Here is a 14,420-nt window from a genome sequence, read left to right on the forward strand (position 1 = left end):
GCAAGTGATCACTTTCTTCCTTCTTGATTTAGAACGAGCTTTGTTGTCGTTGCCCGATCTATGTCGAGATTTGCTCCTACCATGCTATTGGTTACTATTTACTATAAGTCCTTCTCCTTGAGAAAGTTCATCGCTTTTTTTCTTCCTTTGATGAAAACTTAGCAATGCACATACAATCTCCTCCAATTTAAGAGCTTCCTCACCCCATATCAAAATAGTAACCAAATTATCATACATAGGAGATAAAGGTAGAGAATTCAGTAACATCAGGGCTTTGTCTTCGTCCTCGATCTTTATATCAACTCACTTCAAATCCCTAACAATCTGGTTGAATAAGTTAATGTGTTGGCTCAGATGGGTTCTCTCTATCATCTTCAGTCCGTATAACTTTTGCTTGAGATACAGTTTATTTATTAATGACTTTGACATGTATTGACTTTCTAGCTTTTGCCAAACTATCACCCGTGACTCCTAGTCCATGATATGGTACATCATATTATATGTAAGACAAAGTCTGATTGTTACCACTACCTTCTATTGGATCAATACGCACGTGAGAGGGGGGGGGGAGGGGTGAATCACGTGATTTTTGAAAACTTGTCTTTTTCATTTTTAAGAACTCAGTACGCAGTGGAAAACTACGAGAAAAGACGGAAATAGAAAAGCAAGTAAAATAACACGTGTTCGATTTTACTTGGTTCGGAGCATTTGACGACTCTTACTCCAAGATCTAGGTCCTGCAAATCTATTAATAGGCAATCCACTAAAATACCTTTTCCAGTACCTCCAAAAAAGGAAATCGAGTACAAAAAGATGGAACAAGTGCAACACCCTGCACTTGTCCTATATACTTAAATACACAAATTACAGCTCGTTACCCAACACCTTTGAAGATTGTCAGCTTAGGCTCGGTGTCAGTCAATTCGTCGGCAGTAGTCGAGCGCAACAGCGTCGTAGCAGAGTCACAGTAGTAGGTCGGAGCAGTCGGAACCTCAATCGGATGCGTAGAAGCTTGTATGTGAGTTATTGTAGAAGCCTTGGGCGAACATCCTTAAATAGAGCATGGAAGACGCCTTCTATAGGCATTGAAGGCGCCTCCAATGGGTCAAATTTGATCCCGAGTTTTTCTGGAGCTTATCACCGAAGAGGTCAATTTTTATCCTACGGAAGGCGCCTTCCATATCCATGGAATGAGCCTTGGATGAACAGTATGAAGGCGCATTCGGATACTATTCATCCAAAGGTAAATTAGCTCCTTTGTCCTACAAAACAACATTAGTCCTATAAATCAAATAACAACCTGCAAGACAAATGTTAGCACAATAATAATAAGCAATAGTAATTAGTTCCTGTCCTCCCAGAACTAGGAACTAGTCAAGGTCTCATATTAGGGATCCGAAATGGACCTAAACTGAACTGACGTCTACTGTCCTCTCAACCGGGACGCGTCCTCACTTAGTCACTCTTCTCCAGCGACTTACATTTACTTACCAGTTTAACAGCTGTTCGATCCACAGACCCAACTGAACTTCCTACCAGATATCTGATCAGCCCGTCGACTTATCTGGACTTCACACTAGCTATCCGGTTTGCCCATTGATCTATCTGGACTTCGCACTAGCTATCCGATCGACCCGTTGATCTATCTAGACTTCGCACTAGCTATCCAATCGGTCCCTTGACCTAGCTGGACTTCACACCAGCTATCCGATCGACCCATTGACCTAACTGGACTTACCACCAGATATCTAGTCGGTCTGTTGACCTATTTGAACTTCTTACCAGATATCTGGTTGGTCCGTCGACTTATCTGGTTAACTTTTGCACCCTTGGTAAAGTGGTTATATCACAATTATACCTAACTTAACTTACTTGTCATTCATCAAAATCTGAGTTAGACCGTTAATGCAAACTGCACCAACACCTTCGCCTGAAATGCTTCCTAGTTTGATCTCTTCATACTTTCCTATTTTCCTTCCTCCTTGTGCCTTTACCATATCTTATTGTACCAACAAGTCCTTGACCCTCCTCTACCATAATCCGAAGTTTTCAATTCTCTCAAATTTCATCATATCAAACTCCGCGAAGGATGTTCCCAACATGTTGAAGAAATTCACCAAAACATTGTCTTGATACCAATTGTTACACAAAGAGGAGGCAACACCTCTCAACCTCTAATGCGGAAGAAGAGAAAGAGATCGTGCAGAGCAATGAGACAAAGACACACACAAAAAAAAGCAAACACGAAGAAAAAGAAGAGGGAGAAGAGGTACCGTGGTTCGGCAGCATGTCTACTCCACAAAACCACCGAAGCAATTTATTAGAATTCTCTTTACATAAAAGAATCCACACTATAATGATAATACTATCAATAGGTTCATAATGATCCCTATAAATAATATCCAAATCTCAACATATTAAAACAAATTCAAAAAATCATAAGAAAAATCTGTTATAAAAAAATCTTAATAAAATTTTATTACGAAAACCGTAACAAAATTTTTCCATCGTTTCTTTCTTTGCACATGTGACGTATGCTTCCTCGGCATCGCTGTGAAGAAAAACTCTATCTTGTTGCTTTGGCAAGCCCTTCCTCTTTTCTCAGTCGCACTGCATCAATATGCGGGCATAATCTCGACACAATATCATTCTAGTCACGGACTAAAACTCCAGCTCGGGACGGTACTCTTAAATCTCATCATTCATTGCATGTATCTATCCTCCTAGTTATTTCCAAAACACATCTGACCCACAAGAGAAACCTTACAAAGTAGCGATCATTAATTCCAATGGTGTTCAACTTCACTTGAAGGGAGATTTGGCCTATCATGGATTCTGACATCATAAGTTAGGTGGTCACTCACGCAGATCATAAGATTATAACTTGAATGTTATGACAGCTTCTTGTCACATGGAAGAACATTACCTTTTTCCATACATATGCCAGTTTTTTTTGTGAAGAAGTGAATTTGTTGAAGAAATGTATTTGCACTGACTCATCACTCTGGATCCAGTATGCATGTGAAGAATCACAAAGTGGAAGAAGATAAGGCAAACCCCACTGATAAAAGAGAAGGGTTGGAAACTTTGAAATGGATTGACAAAACAAGAGACCTAACTAGTGTTTACATGGTTTGTGAGGTTAGTGATCCCACATAGATCACAAGATCTTCTCCACTGTATCAATGAGACAGTATCATGTTCTAGATTCATCATGCAACCCCATATATATTGAAACAGCACTACACAGCCAACACAAGCCATTACTTATTGTCCTAATTAATGAAGTCTTACAATGCTTCGCCATCGAGCATCTAAGAACTCATTGGCAGCATAATCTACATAGGAATATTATGTTCAGGATACAAGGAAAAATAAGATACAACTAAAAACAAGATCGCCTAAAGAAAATTCATAGGTTATTTAAACTTTGCTTCAGCTGAGATGATCTCATCATCATCATCATCATCTAACTAGCTTCTGTGACTTCAGAACCAATTGAATCCATCTTGCTTTTGCAAAGTTTCCACAATACCTCCGTTCACAGCATTTGCGTAATCCATTTTCGGCTTGTTGAGGCTGGGTTCGAGTCTGGTAACCCCACTCACTTCGATTGGCTGGTCACTAAGTTTTTGCTGAAACTGCATCATGCTTTCCTGCACATACTGTGATTGCTCCACCAAGCTGTCAAATTGTTCGAAGAGGTCGCCACCGATTCCTGGGCTGTGTACAAATAAGTTGTACTCCATCCGGTTTCTAGCATGAAGATCATTTGACTCATCAAACATGGTTAAACCTTCCAAGTTGAGATTCTTGCTACTGTTGACATTGTTTTCATAGAAGTCCATTAACTCGTCAATTGATTTTTGCCCATCAGAAGGAATGCCTAAGTCGGATATGTTAATTGGATTGTGATTTAATCCAATTGAAGATGGATTGGACTGAGTATTTGATGGCAAAGGAAAAACTGAAGGTTTGTTCACGGCCGAGTGAAGCTGGTTGTTCACCATTCCCATACCAGGAGGAATGGCAGTGTTCTGATAATTGCAGAAGTACTGGTGACTGTTTCTGGCATTCCTATCAAGAAATCCATGACTGACATCGTTATGTGGGCATACCACATTTTGGCAAGTATAGGTCCTCTGATTCCTCTCCGGTTCAGGCTCCATAGAAGTTCTCTTCTGAATGAACTCCATGTCAGTTTCTTCCTTCAATGGACTAGACTTGACAAAATTTCCATTACCTGAACTAGCATCTAGTTTGAGTGTGTTGCTCTCGACAGCCACCTTATAATCCAGATTCTCAATATAGCCTTCTTCAAAACCTTCGACATCATACTCACTGCTGTTGCTGTTAAAGGAGAACACTACACCACCTCCTAAGGATGGGGGTGGGCGTGCATCTGGATGCAACTTCATATACATCTCTTCTTCCTGCTTAAGAACCGCAAGCCACGTTGCGCTCTCCCTGGCGGTCATCTTGTCTTGCAAACATTTGGACTGCCTAACAAGCCTGCGGATCTTCTCAATGTTGGGAGACATATGCTTGATTACAGCCGTCAAGACGCTGACCTTCCAAGCCTTCTTAAGGTCATGTGGCTTCTTGTAAGGGGGTGGTCCATGTTCATTCGGGATGCCTAGGTGAGCCCACCACTCCTCTCTCCCGGTAGGCCACCATGGCGGTGGAATTCCTTTTTCAAGAGGAAACCTTCGCTGCGGTGGATCACAATGCTGCATAAGTGCTGACAGAAGAGAACCCAGTGTTGTGTCTTGAAGCTCCTGCAAGGAATGAGAGTTAGCAGTTCCTGAGTTGAAACCATCACCAGACCCAGGGACGGCATTCTCAGCTCGATACTTATCTATGGCAGTCGGCCCATTCCGATCAAACCTGACCTTTTCTTTCCACCATCCCCTCAGATTATCAGAAGCACCAGTCACAGGCTTGCCTTTTTCAGGAATAATACCATAGACAAAGCCTTGAGCTTTGCAATCCTCCATCATTTTCAGCATGTACTTGAGGATTCCATCCTGTGCCCGCGACATCTTCTTCCGGCAAGCTTGTTCTTGGGATTGACTTTGCTTAGCCGGGTCACTCAAATCCTTGTTTTTGCTCTGTTGCTGCTCCTTTAACCGCTTCAACAGAGTATGGTCCCTCCACATACGCCTCTCAAGTTCTTCTATGTCAATATCCTCATCAGTCTCTACATCACCAGCCTCGGCAAATTTTTCAGATGGTGTGCAAACCAGGTCTCCTCCCATCGCGCATTCACCCATTGAAGGTTGAAGGAAGCTACCGAAACTAATACTCCTCTCATTATTGGAGGGATAAATTTGTGCATAATTTGAGACAGTAGGATGTACCATGCCTTCAATTAATAGGTCCCCCATAATCGTCAGATGCACAAGGCAGCAAACATTTATACACTGAACATGGAATAGATGCTGTTTCCTCCTGCAGTACAAAATGAAATTTCAGAACATATTATACTGTTGTGTCAAAGTCATGAAACCCTTTGGCACGATAATGAATCTGAGAAGTATATGTGAGTTGTTGCATTCAACAATCCTAATCAGGAAACTTTACTCAAAGAGGGATGATATTTTCTCAATTCAAACATTCAGAGCAGAATTCTGATATTTTCTCAATTCAAACATACATGTCAAAAATAATTAACTCTCCTAGAACAGCAAGCTGAGCATATTATTTATACTTGCAGTAGTAGATAAGTAGTCATTTACAAATGTTGATCACAAAACTCAGAACCTTGAAGAAGCTAAAATCCAAAAAAGCATGCTTCATATATATTTTATGAAATTTGAAAAGAATGAAATAATCTCCATAGATTTACAGATACAGTGCAGTCAATCATTAACTAGTCGAATGAACCACTGAGAAGTAACATCCTCTACAAAAAAAAGGAAAATAGCCAATGAAGAATTGATGACTTGTTTCCGAACTTGTTCGACAATATTAAAGTAGTTTAAATTGAGATGCTAAACAAGCAACACTTCATTGCTATGGCAAAAAAAAAAAAAAGGATCAAAGAGTGCTTCATTAAAGGGAATGAAATAAGCAGAAAGAAACAGATCTATCAAAGGGAAGAATCAGACTACGGCAGATGAGTAAATAGAACTCCATGGAAGCATTAATAATTCCAAATATGATATCATATAACTCGACCAACAAAAGAATGAAACAAAGCACCACAATTTCTTTCCCAGGTCTTAGCAGCTACAGGAACTTCCTTACATAAAAAATAAATCTTGCATCTTAATCAAGAAAAAAAATCTTCGAACAGAAGTGGCAAACAAAAACTATAGAAGCGCGTGCCATCCTCCACTTCAGTCGCACAGAAGCAATAGCGAAGGATGCAAAAAAATAGACAAAATATGTGGAACGAGGTTTCTTCGCTACAACCATATTGGAGACCAAAACCCTAAAAAAACAAAAGACAAAAACAATTTTACGGGCAATAACATGAACAGGTTACAAGGAAAAGATCCATACTATACTGTCCAGGAAATTCCGAATCCAATCGTAGTCTAGATGGAGTACAATCAACAAAAAGAACTCTGTCTTTCCCATTAGCAAACAGGAACTTAGCTGCCGTTAGGGCTCACCAAACCGACTATCTAAACTCCCAGCTGCCGATCCGCCAAAGGATCGAAACGAACCAACAAAAACACAAATCAACAAACACCAATAAACCAAACCGCAGAAAACAAGAATAAAAAAATCGCAGAGATCCACCAGAGAAGAAGCGCAGTGAAGATCAGCAAAAAAAGGGAGCGCCTTTAACCACAAATCCGAGCAAAAAACTCACTTTTTTAGCTTCCACCCAAGGCCTCTAGCTTAAACCCAGCATCCACGCAACGCAGAGACGATCCCTCAGCTTTCACCTGGAGCGTCAACTATACGGCGAAGAAGGTAAAGCAAGAGCACGGAAATCATGGAGCTGGAATCTCACCCCGATCGTCAGATAGAAGATTAAAATAACAGAAAAGAAACGGTAATCGAAGGTGAAGGTGGGTGGTTTCCGCTGCTGCTCTCTTTCTCTGACTCTCGTTATTTCCTCGAGATCTCGTTTTTATGCGGTGTGTGGATGGGATGCTACCAGGCACGTGACTATGAATCCGTTTTTCATATATCTTTTCAGATATTTTTAGATAATTCTTGTTTTTTTAAATAAATTTCACGCATATTCTCGGAGAAAAGATAGTTATTCCTCTCATCTTTTCGCTAAATTTTAGATAATTATTCCTTAAAAATTCTTCATTTTAAATTTTTATTTCAAATGGATTTTTTTCTCTCGGATCTAATAAATAACCTAGCCGTTCATCCGATTCGACTCCTTTGTGTGCCACGTCAGCACAAGAATCCAAGTTGCAAGTTTAAAACGTGAGGGTTCAGATCGAGACCGGATCCTCTGCGTCCGCCTCCCGTGCGCCCTCTGCGCCCGTCGCTACGCGACAAAAAACCCACGCGCTAAACACGTGCGTTTCTCCGATCAGCAAGAATACTGATCGGTCAGCAGACCGATTAGCAGGAATCAGTATTCCAAGCAAACTTTTTTTAATTATTTTTTTTAAAAAAATATATTTACTTTTTTTTATTAGGATTAATATGGATCGAAGTATATTGGACTTGTATAATTATTATATGTATTAGAAACGTTTTTATTTATTATTTTATTTTTAAAAAAAAAATTAAAAAAAATTTACTTAGAATGCTGATCGGTCAGCAGACCGATCAGCATTCCTGCTGATCGGTCTGCTGACCGATCAGCATTCTTGCTGATCGGAGAAACGCACGTGCTTAACGCGTGGATTTTTTGTCGCGTAGCGACGGACGCAGAGGGCGCACGGGAGGCGGGCGCAGAGGATCCGGACTCGGTTCAGATCACGTCTCGTACGAGATTCTGCCCACCACGACATTATGGTGACGTGGTCCAGCGCCAACCATCTCTAGCCAAAAATTAATTAATAAATAAATTATTAGAAGACAAACGATCATGCATTATTTTAGTACCAATTTAATAATATGCAGATGACATAATACAATAGATCATCTGCCATCACTGTATCGAACGCATCCTCTTGTTGTATCTGAGTTGACAGTTAATCCTATCATTTCACTGACTTCCAAGAAGTTGGATTGATAGCATGATAATTCAACTTCAAGGTCCACAGCGAACACAATGTGATTTAGTGACTAATCCTATCAATTTTCTGGAGGAAAATCGACATACAACAGATCATTAGCGACTACTTCCCTCTGCACACAACATAACTCTACTTTGGATCTACTGTTGTATCGTCAACATCGTCAGTCTCTTCAGTTGCCTTCATCTCCAACAGTTTATGCTCCTCCTCGTCTTTACTTTGTGTCTCGGTCTCAGCTTCCGGTTTCCTGGGCTTTGTGGTCGACTGTTGGTATAGAACGCCCCCAGACATGCAGATTAGTAGGCCTATTGTTCCGATCAAGGTCGAATGTTTATCCCATATGACCAAATTTATCACGACAGTAAGGAGTTTGTTCACGATACCCAGCACAGTGAAACCTGTCGCCGAGATTGCTCTTCTGCAAGAAAATCCAAAGAAGGATATCGCCAAGCCAAACAAACATGACAATGCCACTGGCAAAATCACACTTAAAGTGTACCACTTGTACTCATCCGATATATCATGCTCAATCTTTTTTAGCTCTCCCATTATGAGCAACTCCAGGGGAAAAAGCATCAATGCCTCCAAGTTGTTGTACAACACCAGACCCCATGTGTTGAGCCCTATGGTCATCACAACATGCTTTATGTACACAAAATCTATTGACATGCTTGCTAGATAAGCCACTGCCCAGATATAAGCCGTGATGGTGAACTGGTAGTCAGTGAGAACATAGATAGCACTGCCTGCAAAAATGGTTGCGAGAGAAAGCCATGTCTTGGTAGATGGCCAGGGCTGTTTAAGGAATACAGTCTCTCCAACAGCTACGAACATGGGAACCACTGAGCGAAACACAATAAAGGTATCCACATTGGCATGGAGGAGGAGCTCACTATTGGTAAAAAGGGACAGATAGAAGATGAATGCAGCAGGTAAGAACTTCCACATAGTAATGAGGTTCAGACGGTCATGTTCCACAAGCTTTAACCAACCACAGAGCATAACCCCAAATGCACTAGTGAAGTATTGTAAAGCTGTCAAAGCACCTGGGTATGGAAATTTCATGATTGCCCATTTATTGATTATGGACAACAGAGATGCAGATACACAATAGCCAGCAGCAACACCATAAACGGATGCTTGCTGTGCAAAACCAAGTAGAGTACCCTTCCAGGATGAAACACTTGAAGAAGAATTTTCATTGCCGTGGCTAGCATTAACTTTCAAAATCACAGCATTGCCAGACATCTGGAAATCAAAACCTATTGTATAGCAGGAAATTGATAAAGATAATGCAAAAGAAAAGTGAGAGTAAAAAAATAACTATATGGCTTCAAATGAATCACCCAGCATCCAGTCTAGACATTCAAGAAAAGATTGTCACATCAATTAAAGAAATAAACATAAATTTTAGCTAAGGACTCCAATGGAAAATGTTTCAGTTAAGTAACAAAGCATAGTTTTGAAACATACATAATTAAAAGGAATTCACATCCAAATAACCCAAGGACAGATGATTCTTTGTCACCTGTTCTTGAGGTTTTCCGTCTTCATTATATTCCCAAGGAATGAAAATGAAGTGTCAGTGGTGAGAACATTATATTTCCAAGAACATTATCAGTGATAATGTGAATCTTTTATCACAATAAATCACCGAAGTAATAGCAGAAAAGGGCTAGATAAGATGCTTCATCATGATTTTTTAACCACACAATTAAAATTCAAGACTTATCTTGAAAATAAGTGTCTCTCTAGTGCAAGTAGCTACTAGTTGCCTAATTTGCATATCAAAATCTTTTAGTATGCCTATTAGAAAGAGGAAACATCACTATTGTAGAGTTATCTGACATTTATGTAGCTTAAACAAATTTTCAATTCCATTGATCTTGTAGATCAAACTCATAATGTAATTATCCAGAATACATCAGAATTCATCTTTGCTTTAACTTGTAAATCTACCATAGTGTTCGTTATAAGGATGCAATATGCTAAATGTACACCAGCCAGCTTATTGGAATATCCATATGTCACAGAACTTAGATAAAAGCTGCTGTTCCATAAACAAGTCTTAAGGAAAAAGACAACAAAACAGAATATTCCCAGATGCAAAAAGATGGCAAAACGTGTTCCAAAAAGAATTACTGTATCCTTTTACTAGTAAAAGCAGCAAATCCAAATAAAAACAAACTGTATTGAAAATTGATGCAATGTTTTTAGTTAAGGAATAATATAATCGGTAATCAAGTGCTTGTTAGACTCAAGAACTGCATAACCACGACCAGCAGCACAATTATGCCAGATTAGAAAGAAGGGTAGATTTTTGGGCTTTTATGCTAAAAAAGGCTAAAGATCGCCTATCAACAGTTTCACATTAACAATCCACAATGAGATTTACTAAGCACAATCTTGAATCTAGACCCTCCCAGAGAAATCAAAGATCTTCAAGAACCCAAAACTATGACAACGACTTGTACCAGTGATCCATGTAAGCAGGAGCGCTCGAGTTAACTAATACAAACTAGAAAGATGCCTCTTTGGGCTTTAATTCAAGTTTTAAAGAACAAGAACTATAACAATACAAGATTTATGCATCACGGCTGCTATAATGGGTACACGTTACAGATATCAAAGCGATCTCGCTAACGAGAGATCCTACCATTGATAAATCCCCAGATAACGGCATCGCAAAACATATCCAGTAGACAAGAATCGAAAAAAACAAAAAAAGTCAGAATATCAAAAAAAAAAAACTTGGATTTCCACAGCAACCCAACCTCAAGGGGGCAAAAAAAAAAATACCCCCAAAATGAACACAGCAGAGTGAGAGAGTGAATGCAAGAGAAAGAACCTCGGAGGAAGGAGGGTGGCTTCGTAATGGAGAAATAGAGTCGTCAGTGCTCGGTGGGGACGGGAGTAAAGCACCGACAAATGGAGATCGGCGACCAACATAGGCGTAGATCTACGGGAGCCGAGCTTCGAAGAGGCGATGCACTGGCAGCGCTATTCGGCCCATCAAGTATGCGTCTTGGGCCCCTAAATTTAGGGAAGAGAAAATTGCATCGTAGAGCACGTGTACTCAGCCGGCGCACGTGTACATGGATGACGATTGACGAGTTTGTTAAAATAATAAATTTAATTTTTTATATGAATAATATTATTCATTTATTAATTCTAGAATATATTTCTAAAATATATTCGTAGTATTTAGAGAATACTTTAGTTACAAACAGCGTGTTTAAAAAAAAATCTGTAAATGAGTTTCTTAAAGAAATACGTTCTTCCACTTGACATTTTAAATCAATCCGGAAGATTAAAAATAAGTGTTATCGAGTTCTCCTAGAGTCTCTTTCTTTATAAAGATCATCATCCAATAAAGTGGTATGAGTTAAAGTTGAAGTGTTCAAGTGAAGACCAAGTTTCATTTTCCACATCTCGTAAAAAAGAATTATGAAACATGGTAACTAAGGATGAAAGTCTTGCTTGGTTCTTAATGTATGGGAGATTGTAAAGAAAGATTATAAGAAGTCTCAGAATAAACATAATTTACCTCCAGTACAGAAGAATTCTTTATCAAAGACAAAGAATAAATATTAATAAATTTTCACCCTCATCCATCAATATAATATTTGAATGATTACATGTTCAAAAAGATGGTCGATGCTACTACTTCAAATGACACTTGGGAGATATTGTAAAAAGCTCTCCAAGGTATTGACAATGTTAAAAAAAAAAGGTAAACTTCAATCACTAAGGTGTGATTTTGAAGCATTGCAGATAAAAGAGTATGAATCTATCATGGATTATTATTCACGGGTGAAGACAATTGTTAATCAATTGAAGAGATATAAAGATAAAATAAAAGATGTATGTCTTATGGAAAAAGTGTTTTGTTTTTTAATTCCTAAATTTGACTATATTGTATGTGTTATTGAAGAAACAGAATATCTATATTCAATGATTATTGAAGAATTAGAGAACTGATTTTTTTGAAGAAAAGATGAAGGGAAGACATGCAAGAAGAGTCATTGGAGCAAGTTCTCAAAGTTAAGGTTGTAGGATCGACAGTACGTGAGAGGGTGAGAGGGAGGGGTGAATCACGTGATTTTAAAAACTTTCTTTTGTTTTGAAATTAAGTACACAGCGGAATAAATGATAATAAAATACGAGAAAAAGAAAATTAAGACACAATCGATTACTTGGTTTGGAGCTTTTGGTGACTCTTACTTCAATACCCACGATCCCTCGGACCGTATCGACGAACAATTCACTAAAATCCTTTTCTGAAACCATCAGAAGATTAAATCAAATACAACAACAAACTAAGGACAAGTGTAACAACTTACACTTTTCTTTATGCAATAATTAAAAACTTAATTGAAAATTTTGTTACCAAACGCGTAAAAATCATCATATCGAGCTTAGTGTTGGACGTCTTCTCAGTAGTAGTAGGGTGTAGTAGTGTCGCGGCACAATGGAAGGATGAAGTTAGAGCAGCCAGAATCTAGACAGATCACATATAGAAGTTGTGTTCAATTTGTGTTCTGAGCCCTGGCTGAATCTACCTTATATAGAGCATTGGAGACGCCTCAAATGCCACTTGAGGCACCTCCAACCTTAAATTTTATCCTCGAAGGTTCGACCTCTTATCGTCAACAAAGTCTTCGCCATTATCCACTCAAGGGCGCCTCCAAGCCTTCGAGGTGCCTCCTCGCCCTGCTCCAGGGCGCTTCTAACCACGCAGAAGCGGTCCTCCATGCCAGGGCACCTCCAATCACACAAGAGGCGACTCAAATACTGTTCATCCGGTTGATTTTGCGCAATTAACTCCTGCAATATTTGTTAGTCCAAACAACAAATATACCCTGCAAAATGAAGTTAGCACATTTATAAAATAGTATTATTAATTAGATCTTGTCTATCCAAGACCAAGATTTAATAATGGTCTCAGTTTAGACATCCAAAATGGACCTAAACTGGATCAATGCATAAAGCCCCATCAGAACTCGTCCTCACTGGTCTCTTCTCCAGTTATTTACTTGACTTTACCTACTAAACATCTAGTCCTTCAGACTTGTTTGGACTTTCTCTGGTCTTGCTTAGTGTTTGGTCAACCTAATCTACTAAGGCTTACCTGCAATACTAAGCTAGCACAATAGATATAAAATAGTAAGATAAAATAATGTTAGCAGTATTAATAATTTATCGGTCTGATCAACCTTGCGCGATCGATAGGAACTAGTCAGTGACAAATACTTGGAGTTTACTCCTCCAAGACTTCTCATTACCTAGGGTTACCCCTAGAGTTATCTAGCTTTACTCACTAGGACTTTTATTGCATGACTTCACTCATCAGGACTTCCACCATCTAGCTTCACTCACTAGTGCCCAGCTTCACTCACTAGGGCATTCATTATCTGATTTCACTTACCAGGACTTTCACCACCTAGTTTCACTCACCAGGACTTCCACTACCTAGCTTTATTAGGGTCTGACTTCACTCACTAGGGTCTGACTTCACTCACTAGGATTTTTCTTTGCCTACCCTCTAGTTAGGACTAGTCACTTAGCAAACTTCAAACCTTCCTAACCTTCGGTTAAGACTTACCCTTCTCATATAGTCCTAACTAGACTTCTCGCTTCCAAACATCAAATCATATTTAGATTAACTCTTAGTCAACCTAACCATACTTGGTTACATTGTCAAATATCAAAACCCTAGAAGTCGATTGCACCAACAAAAGCTACACTAAAGAATGATGAAAGAAGACACAACTATTTTAGAAGTCGTGGTCGAGCAAGAGGTTGTGAACAAGGAAGGTCAAAATAAACCAAATGAGGGGAAAGGAGACAATTTTAATTAAGAAGAAAGAAGTCAACTATCATCTAGATACTATGGAAGAGGAAGAGGAAAAAGGACAAGGCTATTATCCAACTTCAAATGGAAGAAAGTATGACAAATCTATAGTTGAATGTTATAGTTACCATAAAATAGGTCACTATGCTGGGGAATGTCAGAGTGTTACTAATGATATTAAAGAAGTAGTTCATCTTGTTGCCGACAATCAAGAAATTGAATAAACAAATTTATTACTACAAATCAAGGAAGAAGAAAAAGGTGATAACAATTTATGGAATTTGAATAATGGTGCAAGCAACCATATGTGTGGGTATAAAGATAAATTTATATAACTTAATGAGAAAAGTGAAAGACATTATTTCTTTTGGAAACTCCTAAAAAAAATCATATTGAAGAGAAAG

At 38.9% G+C, this 14,420-nt stretch overlaps 2 protein-coding genes across 3 annotated transcripts; both read right to left on the reverse strand.

Annotated features, from left to right (window-relative positions):
- Positions 1 to 3,243: 3,243 nt before the first annotated feature.
- LOC122002562 (protein ETHYLENE-INSENSITIVE 3-like 1a) lies at positions 3,244 to 7,083 on the reverse strand. Its single transcript, XM_042557771.1, has 2 exons — positions 6,824 to 7,083; positions 3,244 to 5,451 (listed from the first exon to the last, which is right to left on the reverse strand). The coding sequence occupies exon 2, from the start codon at positions 5,385 to 5,387 to the stop codon at positions 3,489 to 3,491; it is 1,899 nt and encodes a 632-aa protein (XP_042413705.1). The 5' UTR covers positions 5,388 to 5,451; positions 6,824 to 7,083; the 3' UTR covers positions 3,244 to 3,488.
- A 911-nt stretch (positions 7,084 to 7,994) lies between these two features.
- On the reverse strand, positions 7,995 to 11,178 carry LOC122002563 (GDP-mannose transporter GONST3-like). 2 transcript variants are annotated; one of them, XM_042557773.1, is made up of 2 exons: positions 11,011 to 11,178; positions 7,995 to 9,410 (listed from the first exon to the last, which is right to left on the reverse strand). In XM_042557773.1, the coding sequence occupies exon 2, from the start codon at positions 9,408 to 9,410 to the stop codon at positions 8,292 to 8,294; it is 1,119 nt and encodes a 372-aa protein (XP_042413707.1). In that variant the 5' UTR covers positions 11,011 to 11,178; the 3' UTR covers positions 7,995 to 8,291. The 2 variants fall into 2 exon arrangements, with proteins under 2 accessions (XP_042413707.1, XP_042413706.1); XM_042557772.1 differs by having other exon boundaries at positions 7,995 to 9,424.
- Positions 11,179 to 14,420: the final 3,242 nt, after the last annotated feature.

Source organism: Zingiber officinale, chromosome 7A (assembly GCF_018446385.1).
Source record: "Zingiber officinale cultivar Zhangliang chromosome 7A, Zo_v1.1, whole genome shotgun sequence".
Taxonomy (NCBI): Eukaryota; Viridiplantae; Streptophyta; class Magnoliopsida; order Zingiberales; family Zingiberaceae; genus Zingiber; species Zingiber officinale.